Genomic DNA, 17,647 nt, shown 5'->3' with positions numbered 1-17,647 from the left:
GTGTAATAATGGAAATAAAGTGCCTAATAAATGTAATGTGCTTAAATCTTTTGGCCCAGCTCCTACCTCCCGGCAGCCTCTCCAGGCCCAGAACTTTCTCCAGTCAGCCTCCACAGACCAAGCTCATGACTCACAATGGCCTATTTAGGCCCATACCCTACCTCACGGCAGTCTCCACAGATGAGGCTACTGCCTCACAACAGCCTCCACAGGCACAGCTCCACCGTTACAATGGCCTCTTTAGACCCAGCTCCTGCCTCCCAGCCTTCTCTCCAGGCCCTGAACTTTCTCAAGTCGACCTCACCAGGCCCAGCTCATGCTTCTTGGCAGCCTCTCCAGGCCCAGCTCCTGCATCTTGGCAGCCTCTCCAGGCCCAGCCTCTGCCTCCCGTCAGCCTCTACAGTCCCAACATCTGCCTCACAGCAAATTCTTCAGGCCCAGCATCTGCCTCACTGTGGACCACCCAAGCCAAGCTCCCAACCTTTCAGCAGCTTCTACACACCCAGCTCCTGCCACCCAGTGGCCTCTTTAGGCCAAGCTCATGCCTCACAAGGGCCTTTCCAGGCCCAACTTTTGTCTCATGGCAACCTTCCCTGGCCAGATTCCTGCCTGTCTCCCAGCAGCCTAGACAGGCCCAGGTCTTGCCTCACACTGGCCTGTCTGCATCCAGCTCTTGCCTCACGGTGGCCTCTCCAGGCCCAGCTCCTGTCCCAGGACGTCATCTCCAGGCCCAAAACTTCCTCAAGTCAGCCTCTCTAGTCCCAACTGCTGCCTCCTGGTGGCCTATGAAGGCCCAAAATCTCCTCAAGTTGACCTCTCCAGGCCCAGCTCCTGCCTCCTGTCAGCATCTACAGGCCCAACCTCTGCCTCATGGGGGCTTCTCCAGGCCCAGCTCTTCCTCTGGGCTGAGTCTACAGGCACAACTGCTGCCTCACAACAGCCTTTTTTGGCCCAGTTCCTGTCCAGCTCACAGCAGCCAATGTAGGCCCAAAACTTACTCAAGTCAAACTCTCCAGGCCCGCCTTCTGCTTCCCAGTGGCATGAACAGGCCCAGCTTTGACTTGAGAACAGCCTCTGCAGGCCCTGCTCTTGCCTCCCAGGGGCTTCTCCAGGCCCAGCTCTTGCCTCATGGCGGCTGCCCCAGGCCAAGTTTCTGCCTGCCTGCCAGCAGCCTCAACAGGCACAGCTCCTCCCTCACAGTGGCCCATTTAGGCCCAACTCATGACTGTCGGGCCATTTCCAGGCCTAGTGCCTGCCTCCTGGCTGACTCTTGAAGCCCAAAACTTCCTCAAATCAGCCTTTTGCCCAACTTCTGTCTACTGTCGGACTCTACAGGCCAGCCTCTGCCCCACAGTGGACCCTCCAGACCCAGATGGTGTCCCACTGTGGCATCCTCAGGCGAAGCTCCTGCCTTTCGGCAGCCTCTACGGGCCCAGCTCCTGCCTTGCAATGGCTTCTTTAGGCCAAGCTCATGCCCCACGGCGACTTTTCCAGGCACAGCTTTTGCCTTTTGCAGCCTGTCCAGGCCCAGAATGTGCTTAACTCGGCATCGCCAGGACAAGCTCATCCTCCCAGTGCGTCTACAGGCCCGTCTCCTGCCTCACAACAACCTCCTTTGGCCCAACTCCTGCTGAGCTGCTTGGCAGCCTCTGTAGGCCACAGAGTTCTTAAAGTAAAGCTTTCCAGGCCCACCTTCGGCCTCCCGGCAGCCTCAGCAATCAAACTATTCCCTCACTGCGGCCACCGAAAGCCAAGTTTCTCCCTGCCTCACGGCATCCTCCGAAAACTGAGCATTTGCCTCACGGTGGCCTCCCCAGGCCACGAATCTGCCTGCCTCCCAGGCAGCTGCTGCCTCACAGTGGTCTCTTTAGGCCCAGCTCATGCTAAAAGACGGACTCTCCAGGCACAGCTCTTGCCTCCTGGCAGGCTCTGCAGGCCCAAATTCTCCAAAAGTTGGCCTCTCCTAACTCAGCTCCTGCCTCATGTCGGCCTACACAGGCCCAGACTCTTACCACACAGTAGACCCTCCAGGCCCACCACTTGCCTGAGCATAGCCTCCTAAGGCCAAGCTCCTGCCTTTCAGCAGCTTCCACAGGCCCAGCTCCTGCCTCGCAATTGCCTTTGTAGGCCAAGATCATGCCGCGAAGTGGCCTTTCCTAGCCTAACTTTTGCTTTTTGACGCATACTCCAGTCCCAAAACTTCCTCCAGTCAGCCGGTCCAGGCCAAGCTCTTCCTCCCAAAGGCTTCTGCAGGCCAAAATCATCCTGAAGTCACCCTCTGCAGGCCCAGCTCCTGCCTCCAAGTGCTGTGTAGGCCAAGCTAATGCCTCACAGCACACTTTCCAGGCTGAGCATTTCCTTTTGTGCATCCTCTCCAAGCCCTGAACTTACTCCAGTTGGCTTCTCCAGACCAAGCTCTCCCTCCCAGTGGCCTCTACAGGCCAAAACTGTCCTCAAGTCAGCGTCTCCGGGGCCAACTCCTAGCTACCAGTGGCTTCTGCAGGCCAAAATCGACCTCAAGTCAGCCTCTTCACACCCAGCTCTTGCCTCTAAGTGGCCTCTCCAGGAGCAAAACTTCCTCAAGTCGGCCTCTCCAGGCCCAGCCTCCTGCTTCCCGAGGGCGTGTACAGGCCCAGCCTCTGCCTCACAGCAGACTCTCCATGCCCAGCTCTTCCCTGTCTGCTGCCTCTCCAGTCCAAAGCTGCTCCTGCCTTTTGGCAACTTGTACAGGCCCAGCTCCTCCCTCACGGTGGCCTCTTTTCGCCCAACTCATGCCTCTTGCAACCTGCCCAAGTGTCAGCTCCTGCCTCACACTGGCCTGTTGAGGCCCAGCTCATGCCTCTCATGGCCTCAACGGGCCCAGCCCCTGCCTGTCGGCGGCCTCTACCTCACAGTGGACTCTCCAGGCCCACCCCTTTCTCACCGTGGCCTCCTGGGGCAATGCTCCCCGCTCTCGGGAGCCTCTGCGGGCCCAGCTCCTGCCTCCCAGTGGCCTCTGTAGGCCAAGCCTGTGCCTCAGGGCAGCCTTTCCAGGCCTAGCGTTTGCTGCTTTGCATCCTCTCCAGGCTCTGGACTTCCTCCAGTCGGCCTCTCCAGGCCCAGCTCTTCCTCCCGGCGGCCTCTGCAGGCCCAGACTGTCGTCAAGTCGGCCTGTCCAGGACCAGCTCCTGCCTCCCGGCGCCCTCTGCAGGCCCAAGTCGTCCTCAAGTCGGCCTCCCCAGGCCCAGCTCTGGCCTCTCGGCGGCCGCTCCGGGTGCAAAAGTTCCTCGAGTCAGCCTCTCCAGGCCCAGCTCCTCCTGCCTCCCAGTGGCCTCTTTCGGCCCAGCCCAGCTCATGCCTCCCAGCGTCCTTCCCGGCCTCCTGCCTCCCGAAGGCCTGCACAGTCCCACCCTCGGCCTCACAGCGGACTCTCCACGCCCAGCTAGCTCTCGCCTCACTGCAGCCTCCCGAGTCCAAAACTCCTGCCTCTCGGCCACTTCGGCAGGCCCAGCTCCCACCTGCCAGTGGCCTCTTTAGGCCCATGGGGCTCATTCCTGACAATGGCCTTTCCAGGCCCAGTTTTTCCCTTCCGGCGGCCTCTCCGGGCCCAGAACCTCCTCCAGTCAGCCTCTCCAGACCCACTTGCAGCCTCCCGGCGTCCTCTCCGGGCCCAGCTCTTCCTCCCAGCTGCGTCTCCATGCCTGACTGCTGCCTCCCAAAAACCTCTTTGGACTCAGCGCCTGCCCATCTCGTGGCGGCCTTGGTCGGCCCAGAGCTTCCTCAAGCCAAGCTCCCCAGGCCCAGGTCAGGCCTCACGGTGGCCTCTCCAGGATCAGCTCCTGCCTCCGATGGCGTCTCCAGGCCCCAAATGGTCTCCGGTGGGTGGGCTCCTCCACGCCCAGCTTGGGCCTCCCGGCGACCTCTGCAGGCCCAAGTCGTCCTGAAGTCGGCGTCTCCCGGCCCTGCCTCCCAGCAAGTAAGCAAGCTCTTTTGGCTCAACTCCTGCCCAGCTCCCAGCCGCCTTTGTAGGCCCCGAACTTCCTCAAGCCAAGCTCTTCGGGCCCACCTACTGCCTCTCGGTGGCCTGTACAGGCCCAGCTCTGGCTGTAGAACAGCCTCTGCAGGTCCCGCTCTTGCCTCCCAAGGGCGTCTCCAGACCCAGCTCTCGCCCCCACGGTGGCCTCCCGGGGCCAAGTCCCTGCTTGCCTCCCGGCAGCCCGCGTGCGGCCCAGCTCCTCCCTCATGGTGGCCTGTTGATGTCCAACTCATGCCTCTGGCACACTGCCCAGAGGCGTGAGTCCCTGCCTCACACCGGCCCCTCCCACGCTGAGAGAGGACGGCATGAGCCCCTTGCCTAACACCGGCCCCTCCCACGCTGAGAGGTCGGCGTGAGCCCCTTGCCTCACACCGGCCCGTCCCACGCTGACCCCTTGCCTCACACCGGCCCCTCCCACACTGACCCCTTGCCTCACACTGGCCCCTCCCACGCTGACCCCTTGGCTCACACCGGCCCCTCCCACGCAGAGAGAGGTCAGCGTGACCCCTTGCCTTACACCGGCCCCTCCCAGGCTGAGAGGTCGGCGTGAGCCCCTTGCCTCACACCAGCCCCTCCCACGCCGAGAGAGGTCAGTGTGAGCCCCTGCCTCAACAGGCCACCGTGAGGGAGGAGCAGGGCCACACGCAGGCTGCCGGGAGCAGGCAGGGACTTGACCCCGGGAGGCCGTGGTGGGGCAAGAGCGGGGCCTGGAGACACCCCTGGGAGGCAACAGCGGGGCCTGCTGATGCTCTTCTGCTGCCAGAGCTGGGACTCTGGGAGCAGGCCACTGGGAGGCAGGATGTGGGCCTGAAGAGCTTGGCTGCAGAAACTTCGGGGTCTACAAACGCCGGCTGGAGCTGAGCCAAAAGAGCTTGCTTGCTGAGAGGCAGGAGGTGGGCCGAGAGATGGAGCCAGGAGGAGCAGCTGAGCCTGCAGAGGCCGCCATGCGGGAGGCAGAGGCTGCCATGCGGGAGGCAGAGGCTGCCATGCGGGAGGCAGAGGCCAGGCCTTCTCAATTCGGCCTCTGCAGACCCACTTGCAGCCTCCCGGCGTCCTCTCCGGGCCCAGCTCTTCCTCCCGGCTGCGTCTCCACGCCCGACTCCGGCCTCCCAACAACATCTTTGGACTCAGCTCCCAGTGGCCCTGGTAGGCCCACAACTTCCTAAAGCCAAGCTCCCCAGGCCCTGGTCAGGCCTCACGGTGGCCTCGCCAGGCTCAGCTCCTGCCTTCCGATGGCGTCTCCAGGCCCCAAAAGGCCTCCGGTCGGTGGGCTCCTCTAGGCCCATCTTGGGCCTCCCGGCAGCCTCTGCAGGCCCAAATCGTCCTGAAGTCGGCCTCTCCAGGCCCAGCTCCAGCCTCCCGGCGGCCTCTGCAGGCCTAAGTCGTCCTCAGGTCGGCCTGGAAGTGGGCCTGGAAGAGCTGCACGTTGGCCTCCCCGGGCCCAGCTCCGTCCTCTCGGCGGCCTCTCCAGGTGCAAAACTTCCTCGAGTCAGCCTCTCCAGGTCCAGCTCCTCCTGCCTCCCAGTGGCCTCTTTCGGCCCAGCCCAGCTCATGGCTCTCAGCGGCCTTTCCAGGCCCCGCTTTTGACTTTTGGTGGCCTCTTCAGGCCCAGAACTTGACCTCCAGTCGGCCTTTGCAGGCCCGGCTTCCTGCCTCTCGAAGGCCTGCACGGGCCCAGCCTCAGCCTCACAGTGGACTCTCCACGCCCAGCTAGCTCTCGCCTCACTGCGGCCTCCCCAGTCCAAAGCTCCTGCCTTTCGGCCGCTTTGGCAGGCCCAGCTCCTGCCTGCCAGTGGCCTCTTTAGGCCCAGCTCATTCCTCACAATGGCCTTTCCAGGCCCCGTTTTTCCCTTCTGGCAGCCTCTTGGCCTCTAATTTGTTTATCTTTTGTGTATAAATCCCAAAATATGGAATGTTGGAATATTTCTACCATTATATAAATATTTTCGAAGGTAATTTATTTGGAGTGAGTTTCTGCACCAAGCCCGAATTTTTTATTTTATTTTCCTTATTATTTGGTGTTAAAACAGGTTTAATGACGGTCATGGCAACTTTTTGGCACAGTGAAAAATACCGCCCATGATCAACGTGTTCTGTTCTGGGGAAGGGGGCAAAGGCAGGGTGAATCACTTTCTTAAAAAGTACAGCTCAAGTTGGGAGTGCAGAGGGAATGGGGAGAAAACCCTCCCGCTGCCTGTGTCGAAGTGCAGGAGCTCCTACCCCCATACTCACCTGAGTCCAGCCCCTCTGGGGAAAGAAGGGGTGCATGAACTCCCCCTAGTCCACAGGCGCCTCCCTGTGGCCCAAGGCCCTCTTCACACTCCATCTTGTAGCCCCAGCAGGAGCTATTTTCCGAAAAGTGAAAAGCTCTGAAGGTCCCACACTTCATGGTATGTACAGGGGCTCGGAGGAGGGAAACTGCCCAGCGTTCCCCCGGCACAGCTGCAGGGCTAGGGGGTATATATAAGAGGAGCAGGCTTTGGCCAGGTGTGGTGGCTCACGCCTGTAATCCCAGCACTTTGGGAGGTGGAGGCAGGTGGATCACGATGTCAGGAGATCGAAATCAGCCTGGCCAAGATGATGAAGCCCCGTCTGTACTAAAAATACAAAAATTAGCCGGACGTGGTAGCGTGCACCTGTAATCCCAGCTACCCGGAAGGCTGAGGCAGGAGAATGGCGTGAACCCGGCAGGAATAGGTTGCAGTGAGCCAAGATCGCACCACTGCACTCCAGCCTGGGCGACAGAGCAAGACTCCGTCTCAAAAGAAAAAAGAGAGGCAGGCCTTATTCCGTCCAAACTGAAAGGATTAAATGGCTTTACCCAGGAGAAGATAACCATCCTGCCCTCCATTGCTACCCCCACATACTGTCCATGTTCTCAGGGGGTACTGTGAGTCCTGGGATCTTCTTTGGGGTCGCCCACCTGCCTGTGGTAGTTATGGAGACCCCCAAGTGTTGAGGCAGGGCTGGGGTGTCCCCTTCCAGCCAGGCTGTCAAGGTCCCAACTCTGGGGCAGAGGCAGTGGCAGGGCAGCCAGGGTTGCGCCAGAGCCTGAGCAGGGTGAGGTGGGGTCAGACAGGGCTGGGAGTCAGGGCAGGGGCAGCAGCAGTGGACCCGCTATGCACACATCTTCTCCAAGGTTTGTGTGTAGAACATCCTGCTCATGCTGCCCCAGCAGCTTCAGTTGGCCCCTGCCCCAGTCCAGCCTCTGGGACCCATGCAGCGGCTCCCAGTGGCCCTGCACCCACCACCAGCATCCGTTTCACCTGCAGTTGAAGATCCGTGAGGTGCCCAGAAGATCATGCAGTCATCAGTCCCACGGAGCAGCCCGCGAGGCTGAGGCTCCTCCCACTGGACCGCCCCCCAACTGGCACCACTGCTGCCCCTGCCCCTACTCTCAGCCTCACGTGACTCTCGGGCAGAGGCAGTGGTGGGGCAGCCAGGGCAGCGTCAGAGTCTGAGCCAGGTGAGGTGGGGTCAGGACCCCCACAGGGCTGGGAGTCAGGGCAGGGGCAGAACAAACCTTGGAGGGGAGGATGTGTGCATAGTGGGCCTGGAGGGCGGCTGTGGCCTAGTGGACAGGAAGAAGCAGTGGGCCTGGAAGAGCTGCATGATCAGGGCCGGCACTGGTCCAGGGCACGTGCAGTGAAGAGGACACCGCCTTCTCGGTCTCCGGTTCCCTGAGCCCGTCCTCATCTTCTCCCACCTGTACAGGCAAAGGGGAAGCTGTCCCCATCACACATGGCACACTTGGGGGTGTTGGGCTTTGGGCTGCAGATGGAGCATCTTCTCATCTTGCATTTGAGCGTGGTGGGGTCCTCCAGTGCGGGATCCATGTCCGTGGGGTTCCCTCTGCCCCGACCCCCAAAGCCCAGTCAGTTTCTCCTCCTCAGGCTCTGCCCCCTGGGTGGCTCAGCCCAGCTCCTGCCTAGGAAAGCCTTAGTGTTGGGAGGGACCGTGATGACTGAGGGGCCTGGTAGCTCCAGGTCGCCCACACTTTCAGGTCTCTTGCACCAGAAGGTGGCAGGATCCATTGGGAGGAAACAGGTCGCCTTGGAAGGCGTCCCTGGGCCCCCATCCCCAGGGGTAGGGGCCATAGGGGGCCCGCTCTGCTGCCCTGACCAGATTCCTGGGCTTTGAAGGCTCCTGGGCCCAGTAAGGAGGTGGGTGCCAAGGTTGAGGAGGAAGCATAGGAGTGTGTAGGAGGAGGACAGGGTGGGACCATAGACTTTGCCAAAAACTGCAGGTGGATCGGGGGACCCTGGGGGCTCAGGATCCAGCAAGGGGCGAAAGGAGTAAAGGAATGACAGGTGCCAATACCTTCCCACCAAAGCCCTTGTTGCCCTCTGGCTCCTCCCCAGAGTCGTCCCCACTCTTAGTCGGTCACCCACTCCTTGAACTTGAGATCAGTGTCAGTGGTGCTAAAGCCGTCATCAGCAATGACATCATCACCCCCTCCTCCTCATGGATGACCATGGGCTCCTCGTCACTCACTGTGTCCTCACTGGCCATGTGCTGGGAATGAGCAGCTCAGGTGGGCAGCAGCAGGGCTGCCCACTGGTCACCTCCCTCACCAGGGGCTGCAAAGTGGCCTGGAGCTCCATACTGAGTAGAAGGCTTTGGGCCAGAGTATGATGCAGTGCCAGACACCACTTGTGTCAGTTCCTGTAGTGCCTGATGGTCTACTTCCCTGCCGTCCAGGCTGTGTACCCCCCTGTGGGAGAAGGCTTGGGCCAGGCTGAGCCAAGTTCCCTGACTGTGTGCAGCTGTCCTGCCCCACAGAAGCTGCTCCTTGGTATCCGAGCTCTGGAATGTCTGGGCCGCAACTGACAGGAGTTCAGAGGACACCCCAGGGGCAGTGGCAGTGCCCATCTCTGATATGCTCCGCTCCCACGAGCCCTTGTACAGTCCTGCTAGCCCCTGGCTTGTGGGCTTGGCCTCTGAGCTGGACTTCTTTCGGTCCTTGTTGCAAGTGGGCCACCTTCACTTGGAAGGCCAGGTCGTGGTACTTCTGCGTCTCATTGGGCCCCAGGGTGTACCACCGCTTGCTCAGGATCTGGCTGACGGTCCAGTTATCCTAGTTGGGGTGACCCTGGTGCGCCCTGCCAGAGCCTGGTGCCGCTTGCTGAAGCTCATGACCACCACTCATGGGCCACCGGATGTGGTCCTTGTCCCATTTGTTGGGGCTGCGTCCATCCTTCTCAGAAGATGAGTCCTGTTCCTTGCGCAGGGCACTGAGGGACTGGGCCTGACATCATCTGAGTGGTAGAAGCAACTGGGTGTCAGGAGACATGACGGAGAGGAAAGCATCATCGTGGTCATTCTCTGTCTCACTGTCCAGCAGGGACTCCCCTTAGGGGCCCAGGGCTCCTCCTCCATGGTGGGAGGTGGGCTTTTACCAGGTTCCACCACCCCCAAAGTGTGTGGGGTTCCGGGCCCTGGGCTTTCAGGGCAGGTGGCTCCAGGGGGCCGCCCAGGGTCAACACTCCCTGTCCCACCTGGTGGACGCTCATGAGCAACAGCTGCCAACTTGGCAGGTTGTTTGCTCTGGTTGGAGGCCACTGAGTGACTGGCAGGTTGCCGGGCCTCGTGTGGCTGCAGGGAGGGGTCAGGAAGGGGACGGAGTACCAGGGGAACACGGCCACAGAGCGAGGTTCCACATTCCTCCACATGAACATGCTGACGCCATGGGAGGCCTCGCTGGACGCAGGCCTGTGGGCCGAGTACTTGGTCGGGGCAGGGGGTTCCTGGCAGGGGCTCACACCTCCTCAGCCCCCTCCTCAGCCAAGGTGGCTTGGGCCCAGAGAAGGAGGGGTTGGAGAGGAGCAGAAGGCCAGGCCTCATGTTTTGTTTTTTTGTTGTTGTTTTGTTTTTTGTTTTTGAAATGTAGTTGGACTCTTGTCACCCAGGCTGGAGTGCAGTGGCACGATCTCAGTGGCCTTCATACCTGGCTAATTTTTTGTATTTTTACTAGAGGTGGGGTTTCACCATGTTGGCCAGGCTGGTCTTGACCTCCTGACCTCAGGTGATCCACCCACCTCGGCCTCCCAAAATGGGATTACAGGCATGAGCCACCGCTCCCAACTTCATTCATTTTTACTTGAAAAACTCCCTTAAGCATTTTTTTAAGGTAGACCTAGTGGTCCTGAATGCCCTCAGCTTTGTTTGTCGAGGAAACACGTTATTTCTTCTTTCTTTCTGAAGGACAGCTTTGTCAGACATAGTATTAGTTGCTGGCAGTTTTTTTCTTTCAGCACTTTGAATGTATTATTCGATTCTGTCCTGACCTGCAAAGTTTCTTTAACTTTTGACTATTTGATTATATTGTGACTTGTTGAGTATCTATTTGGTTTGAACCTCTTTAGGAATCTTTAAGCTTCATGGATTTAGATGTCTAAATCTTTCCCATGATTTAGGCAGTTTTCAGCCATTCTTTAAATAAGCTTTCTTCTCCTTTCTCTACTTTCCTTCTCAAACTCCCATAACCTGTCAATGGTTTGCCTAATGGTGTCTTGTTGGCTTTCTTTTCTCTTTCTCTTTTTTTTTCTTTCTTTTTTTTTTTTTTTTTTTTGAGACAGAGTCGTGCTCTGTCACCCAGGCTGGAGTGCAATGTGTGGTCTCGGCTCACATTGCACTCCAACCTCCGCCTCCTGGGTTCAAGTGATTCTCCTGCCTCAGCCTCCCAGGTAGCTGGGACTAAAGGTGTGTGCCACCACACCCGGCTAATTTTTGTATTTTTTGTAGAGATGGGGTTTTGTCGTGTTGGCCAGGCTGGTCTTGAACTCCTGACCTCTTAATCTGCCTGCCTTGGCCTCCCAAAGTGTTGGGATTACAGGCTTGAGCCACCACGCCCAGCCTTCTTTTCTCTTTTTTATTCTTTTTTTTTTTTTTTTTTGTCCTCTGACTAGATAATTTCGGAAGATCTATATTCAAGTTTACAGATTCTCTCTCCTGTTGAAGTTTACTATTGTGTTATATCACCCAGTCTGGTCTTGAACTGGGCTCAAGCGATCCTCCCACCTTGGCCTCCCAAAGTGCTGAGTTTACAAGCATGAGCCACTGCATCCAGTCAGTCCCAGCACTTTGGGAAGCTGAGGTGGGAGGATCACTTGAGCTCAGCAGTTTGAGACCAGCCTGGGCAACATACTGAGACCTTGTCTCTATATTTAAAAAAAAAAAAAGTCTTTGGGAGGCCAAAGCAGGAGGATCACCCGAGGTCAGGATTTCGAGACCAGCCTGGCCAACATGGCAAAACCCCATCTCTACTAAAAATACAAAAATTAGCCACGTGTGGTGGCACATGCCTGTAGTGGTGGTGCATGCCTGTAGTCCCATCTACTCAAGAGGCTGAGGCAGGAGAATCACTTGAACTGGGAGATGGAGGTTGCAGTGAGCCGAGATCACACCAGTGCACTCCAGCCTGGGCAACAGAGTGAGACTCCATCTTATAAAAGGAAAAAAAGAAAAGAAAAGTTCCATATCTGAGTGTTTACTCCTGAGTTTTTGAGATTGTTATTAAGATCATGCTCTACTGTGATGATTTGGGTTTGTTTGATAATCAGAAAAAAAGCATATTCTTTTGGGTGTTCAACCACACTGTGCTTTGGTGTCACAACTGCACATTGGTTTCACAGCTGCAGGACAAGTTCGAGCATCTTAAAATGATTCAACAGGAGGAGATAAGGAAGCTCGAGGAAGAGAAAAAACAACTGGAAGGAGAAATCTTAGATTTTTATAAAATGAAATCTGCCCTGAAGCACTGCAGACTCAGCTGAGCACTGATACAAAGAAAGACAGACATCGTAAGAAGCAATAGTTTCTCTTACTATTCTGAAAGCCTTATCATTCTACATCCCATCTTCCTGTGAGATTGTCTTTGTAGCATTTAATTCTAATTGCAGTTGTCATTTTAAAAATTGGCTTGCTTATTGTATATTTTCCCCAACTAAAGCGTGAACTCCTAGCAGGGCGTGGTGGCTCATGCCTGTAATCTCAGCACTGTGGGAGGCCGAGGTGGGTCGACTACCTGAGGTTAGGAGTTTGAGACCAGCCTGACCAACATGATGAAACGCTGTCTCTACTAAAAATACAAAAATTAGCCAGGCATGGTGGCCGGGACCTGTAATCCCAGCTATTTGGGAGGCTGAGGCAGGAGAATCACTTGAACCCCAGAGGTGGAGGTTGCAGTGAGCTGAGATCTCACCATTACACTCCAGCCTGGGTGACAAGAGCAAAACTCCATCTCAAAAAAAAAAAAAAAAAAAAAAAGGGTGAACTCCTTGAAGGCAGGTCCTGTGTCCATCTTTTCAGATTCTGTATCCCAGCACTTAGGGCATAGACAAACACGAAGATGACAATCAATATTTGCCAAAATGAAAAAACAAAAGAAACATGTAACATCATGTAAAAGGAGCTGGTTAGGTGGAGAAATTTCTTTACCATAGTCTTGCTTGTGGATCCAGTAGTGACTTTTACATTTTATATCTAAATAGAAGCTGGAAGCTTTGTTGGGGACTCATAGGCATAAAATATTATGTTATTTATTATAGAGTTAAATGCTACAAAGACAAATCTAATTAATAGGCGTATTTTCCTTTTTAAATTCTACTCATAATTTCTTCATAGTTTTTATGATAAAAGGTTGGATTTTGATTAGAACTCCCATGCTTTTGTGTCAGAATTAAAACTGATATTAGAATAAATAATTCAAAAGCCAGAGAAAGAGTACACTGAGAAGCCATGAGTTGCATTTGAATTATAATATTATGTCTTACAGATTTGGGATATATGCTAAAGTTATCAAAGTTGTAGAAAATAAGGCCGGGCATTGTGGCTCACATCTGTAATTCCAGCACTTTGGGAGGCCGAGGTGGGCAGATCTTTTGAGGTCAGGGGTTTGAGACCAGCCCGGCCAACATGGTGAAACTCCGTTTGTACTAATAGTACAAAAATTAGCCAGGCGTGACGGTGTGCACCTGTAGTCCTTGCTACTCAGAAAGCTGAGGCAGGAGAATCGCTTGTGAAAAGAGCCGTGCACATTCCTCAGCCCCGGGCTCAAAACAAACAAGCCCAGTACAAACACATCCCATCCTCCCATCCCACCACATATCACCACATATCTCTTAAATTTCCCCCGGGCTCAAAACAAACAAGCCCAGTACAAACACCACCAGGAAAGTCTCCAATAAGGGGACAGATGAGGGGACAGCCGTTCAAAGTTTTACTGAAAGAGCGGGAACCAAAAGAATTCCTTTGTTCCCCTGTAACTTTCAGGCTATAAAAAAGCAAACACTCGCATTGTTCGGGGCCCTCTTGCGGTGGAATGGAGGGACCAGGTTCGAACTTGTAGTAAAGATCCTTGCCGCTTGGCTTTGACTCTGGACTCTGGTGGTCTTCTTTGGGGAACAAACGGTCTGGGCATAACATCTGGGGGCCCGTCCGGGATTCCCCAAGCCCACCAGACCCCTGGTCAACGGATCTGCTAGGATCGATCTACTGATAGGTGAGCTGGCTCGTCTCCGTTTGTCTGTCCGTGTCTGTTCTGAATCCGAATCTGTGACTCGCGAGGTCTGAAACTGGAGCTGGCACAGTCCTGGCGGACGCGCTATAGGACGGCCAGCGGAGACCGGTGGGAGACGTCTCCTGGCTCTCATCTGATCTATATTGCGATCTGAGCTGCCCCGGTTTGGCGGGCAGCAGCCGTATCTGAGCTGCCCGGTTGGGCGGGCAGCAGCTGTCTCTGATCTGAGCTGTCCCGGTTTGGCGGGCAGCATCTGTCTCTGATCTGAGCTGCCCCAGTTTGGCGGGCAGCAGCCGTATCTGAGCTGCCTGGTTGGGCGGGCAGCAGCTGTCTCTAATCTGGGCTGCCCCAGCGCGACCGCGATCCAGGCAGCTGACTCTGACCCGGGCTTCCGGTGCACGCTTGCGATCTGAACTGCCCCGGTTTGGCGGGCAGCAGCCGTATCTGAGCTGCCCGGTTGATCGGGCAGCATCTGTCTCTGATCTGAGCTGCCCCAGTTTGGCGGGCAGCAGCCGTATCTGAGCTGCCCGGTTGGGCGGGCAGCAGCTGTCTCTAATCTGGGCTGCCCCAGCGCGACCGCGATCCAGGCAGCTGACTCTGACCTGGGCTTCCGGTGCGCGCTTGCGATCTGAACTGCCCCGGTTTGGTGGGCAGCAGCCGTATCTGAGCTGCCCGGTTGATCGAGCAGCATCTGTCTCTGATCTGAGCTGCCCCGGTTTGGCGGGCAGCAGCCGTATCTGAGCTGCCCGGTTGGGCGGGCAGCAGCTGTCTCTAATCTGGGCTGCCCCAGCGCGACCGCGATCCAGGCAGCTGACTCTGACCCGGGCTTCCGGTGCGCGCTTGCGATCTGAACTGCCCTGGTTTGGCGGGCAGCAGCTGCCTCTGACCAGGGCTGCCAAAGTGTGCCTGCGATTAGATATCATTAATAAGTAAGTCAGATCAGATTTCCTTTACAGGGATTCAAACCCACATTCCCTTACAGGAAGAGACTACAAATTATTACAGGATAGGTAATACCCAGAGCACTCCTCTATCTCTCCTTACGAGTAATTTCAAAGAAGTTACAGCAAGGGGCCATGATCTTGGTATAGAAATCAGGAAAGGAAAGCTAATTACTCTGTGTCGCTCCGAATGGCCTGCCTTTGATGTGGGGTGGCCGCCCGAAGGGACCTTCCGACTTGCTGTCATCACTAGGGTAAAGTCCAAGATTTTCCTACCTGGGCGTGCGGGCCACTTAGATCATATCCCATATATCCTCATATGGCAGGACCTTGTTGAGAACCCGCCTCCTTGGCTGTCCCCTTTCCAATTGGCCTCTGAACCCTGTAAGGCACTAGTTGCTCGACCACTAAAATCCAAGCAACCAACTGCCCCCCCCCCATCCTGTTTTACCTGACAGCGGGGACCCACTGTTCACAGAACCCCCTCCGTACCCCTCCGGGCCCCAGGCCCCAGCCCCCCTGGCTGAGCTGCGGGAGGGAGCAGGCGGACGGGAGGCGGCCGGCACTCACGGGCCCGCTGAAAGGGAAAGTAACTTTGAAGGGCCGGCGGGGAGGACGCGAGGGCGCACTTCGCGGACCAGCCCCCCTCAGCCGCCTGACTCCACGGTGGCTTTACCCCTTCGGGAAATAGGACCCCCAGATGACACAGGAATCCCCAGGCTCCAGTACTGGCCATTCTCCACCAGTGATCTGTATAACTGGAAAACTCAGAGTGCTCGGTTTTCAGACAATCCCAAAGATTTACTGGCTTTACTAGATAGTGTCATGTTCACCCACCAGCCCACTTGGGATGATTGTCAGCAGCTCCTCCGAATCTTGTTCACCACGGAAGAGCGAGAGAGAATACAGATAGAAGCTAGAAAGCTGGTCCTGGGGGACGACGGTCAACCGACTGCCAACCCCGACCTCATAAACGCAACCTTTCCTCTGACCAGGCCGGCGTGGGACTACAACACGGCAGAAGGTAGGGGACGGCTACACCTTTATCGCCAGACTCTAATGGCAGGTCTCCGGGCAGCTGCTCGCAAGCCCACTAATTTGGCTAAAGTATATTCTATTCTGCAGGGAAAGACAGAGAGCCCAGCTACCTACTTAGAAAGATTAATGGAAGCTTTTAGACAGTACACCCCCATAGATCCAGAGGCTCCAGGAAGTCAGGCAGCTATTGTAATGTCTTTCGTAAATCAGGCAGCCCCAGATATTAAGAGAAAACTCCAGAAATTAGAAGACTTGGAGGGAAAGCGGATTCAGGACCTCCTTCAGATAGCCCAGCGGGTTTACAATAACACAGATACTCCAGAGGAAAAGCAATTTAAGGCCACTGAAAAAATGACCAAGGTCCTGGCAGCAGTGGTACAGAAAGAGCATCTACAGCCAGAGTACACCCAACCTAGGCGGCCCCCCCGGCATGATAATCTGAGCAAAGACCAATGTGCCTATTGTAAGGGGGCTGGCCACTGGGTAAGAGACTGCCCCAAAAAGAAACCACGAGGACAGGGACCCGGACCCCCTAGGTCTACACCCGTACTAGTCACTCAAGACGAAGACTAGGGAAGACGGGGTTCGGACCCCCTCCCCGAACCTAGGGTAACTTTGCAAGTGGAGGGGTCCCCAGTCCAGTTCTTGGGCAACACGGGGGCAACAACCATTTAATTGGACAGACGAAGCCGAGTTGGCCTTCCAACAGATTAAAACCGCCCTACTCTCCGCGCCTGCACTAGGACTACCTGATGTTACCAAGCCCTTCCACTTATACGTGGATGAAAATAAGGGTGTCGCCAAGGCGGTAATAACTCAGAACTTAGGCCCCTGGCGGAGGCCAGTTGCCTACCTGTCAAAGAAGTTAGACCCAGTAGCTACCGGGTGGCCCCTTTGTCTCCGAATGATTGCGGCCACGGCTCTGATGGTGCAAGATGCTGATAAACTTGTCATGGGGCAAGAATTGCGGGTCGTTACTCCACATGCCATCGAAGGTGTACTCAAACAGCCACCTAATCGATGGATGAGTAACGCCTGGCTCACCCACTACCAAGGACTACTACTAAATCCTCTCAGGATAATTTTCCTGCCCCCAACGACCTTAAACCCTGCCTCGCTGCTGCCCAACCCGGACCTGGACGCCCCACTCCATGACTGCACCGAGATACTAGCTCAGGTGCACGGAGTTCGAGAAGACCTGCAGGACTGCCCACTTCCTGACGCCGACCTCGTCTGGTTCACTGATGGGAGCAGCTTCATGCATCAAGGCCAGAGGTACGCTGGGGCGGCAGTAACTTCAGAGACTGAGGTAATCTGGGCGGAACCCCTGCCCCCAGGGACATCGGCCCAGAAGGCCGAACTGATAGCGCTCACCCAAGCTCTTACCTTAGGGGCGGGGAAAAAGCTGACAGTATATACAGACAGCCGATATGCTTTTGCAACTGCGCATATACATGGGGCCATTTACAGGGAGCGAGGGTTACTGACGGCTGAAGGAAAAGAGATAAAAAACAAGCAAGAGATCCTAGCCCTGCTAACAGCCCTATGGAGGCCAGAAAAATTAGCCTTTGTACATTGCCCAGGGCATCAGAAACTAACTACTCCAACTGCTCAAGGCAACTTTCTGGCAGACCAAACTGCAAGAAATGTGGCGAAGGCTCCCAGCCAACTCCTTGCACTCCAGCTCCCTGACCCGGGCCCCCGGGACTTGCCATATTTCCCTGAATATTCAGAACAAGATCTCCAGTGGATTGACAAACTTCCCCTGAAACAAATCCAGAATGGGTGGTGGACTGATACTAATGACCAAACCATCCTACCAGAAAAATTAGGACAACAGGTGTTAGAACACATCCACCGAACCACCCACCTGGGGGCCCCGCGGATGATAGACCTGATCAGACGCTCCAAGCTCAAAATCAGACATATAGCTGAGACGGCCAGCAGTATCGTGACAAGTTGCAAAGTCTGCCAGCTTAACAACGCATACCCCCACTCTCAAGCTGCAACAGGAACAAGGCTCAGGGGAACCAGGCCCGGTATCTACTGGGAAGTAGATTTTACTGAAATAAAGCCAGGAAAGTATGGGTACCGGTACTTACTTGTCTTTGTAGATACTTTTTCAGGGTGGAC

The 17,647-nt window shown here is 56.0% G+C and overlaps 1 protein-coding gene and 1 pseudogene across 12 annotated transcripts in view; both read left to right on the top strand.

Moving 5' to 3' along the window:
- The window catches only part of LOC100613859 (coiled-coil domain-containing protein 144A-like), a 75,849-nt gene extending 69,878 nt beyond the window's left edge, over positions 1–5,971 (top strand). For all 12 annotated transcript variants that reach the window (XM_054687572.2, XM_054687571.2, XM_054687575.2 and 9 more), the window contains one exon: positions 60–5,971. In XM_054687572.2, coding sequence (XP_054543547.2) covers positions 60–1,274 — 1,215 coding nt within the window. In that variant the 3' untranslated portion in view covers positions 1,275–5,971. The remainder of the gene's footprint in view (positions 1–59) is intronic.
- Positions 4,321–5,971, top strand: LOC134810611 (uncharacterized; annotated as a pseudogene).
- Positions 5,972–17,647: the final 11,676 nt, after the last annotated feature.

This window comes from Pan troglodytes, chromosome 6 (assembly GCF_028858775.2).
Source record: "Pan troglodytes isolate AG18354 chromosome 6, NHGRI_mPanTro3-v2.0_pri, whole genome shotgun sequence".
NCBI lineage: Eukaryota > Metazoa > Chordata > Mammalia > Primates > Hominidae > Pan > Pan troglodytes.
Note: the sequence above shows the minus strand (reverse complement) of the source record. Positions and strands in the feature narration are given on the sequence as shown.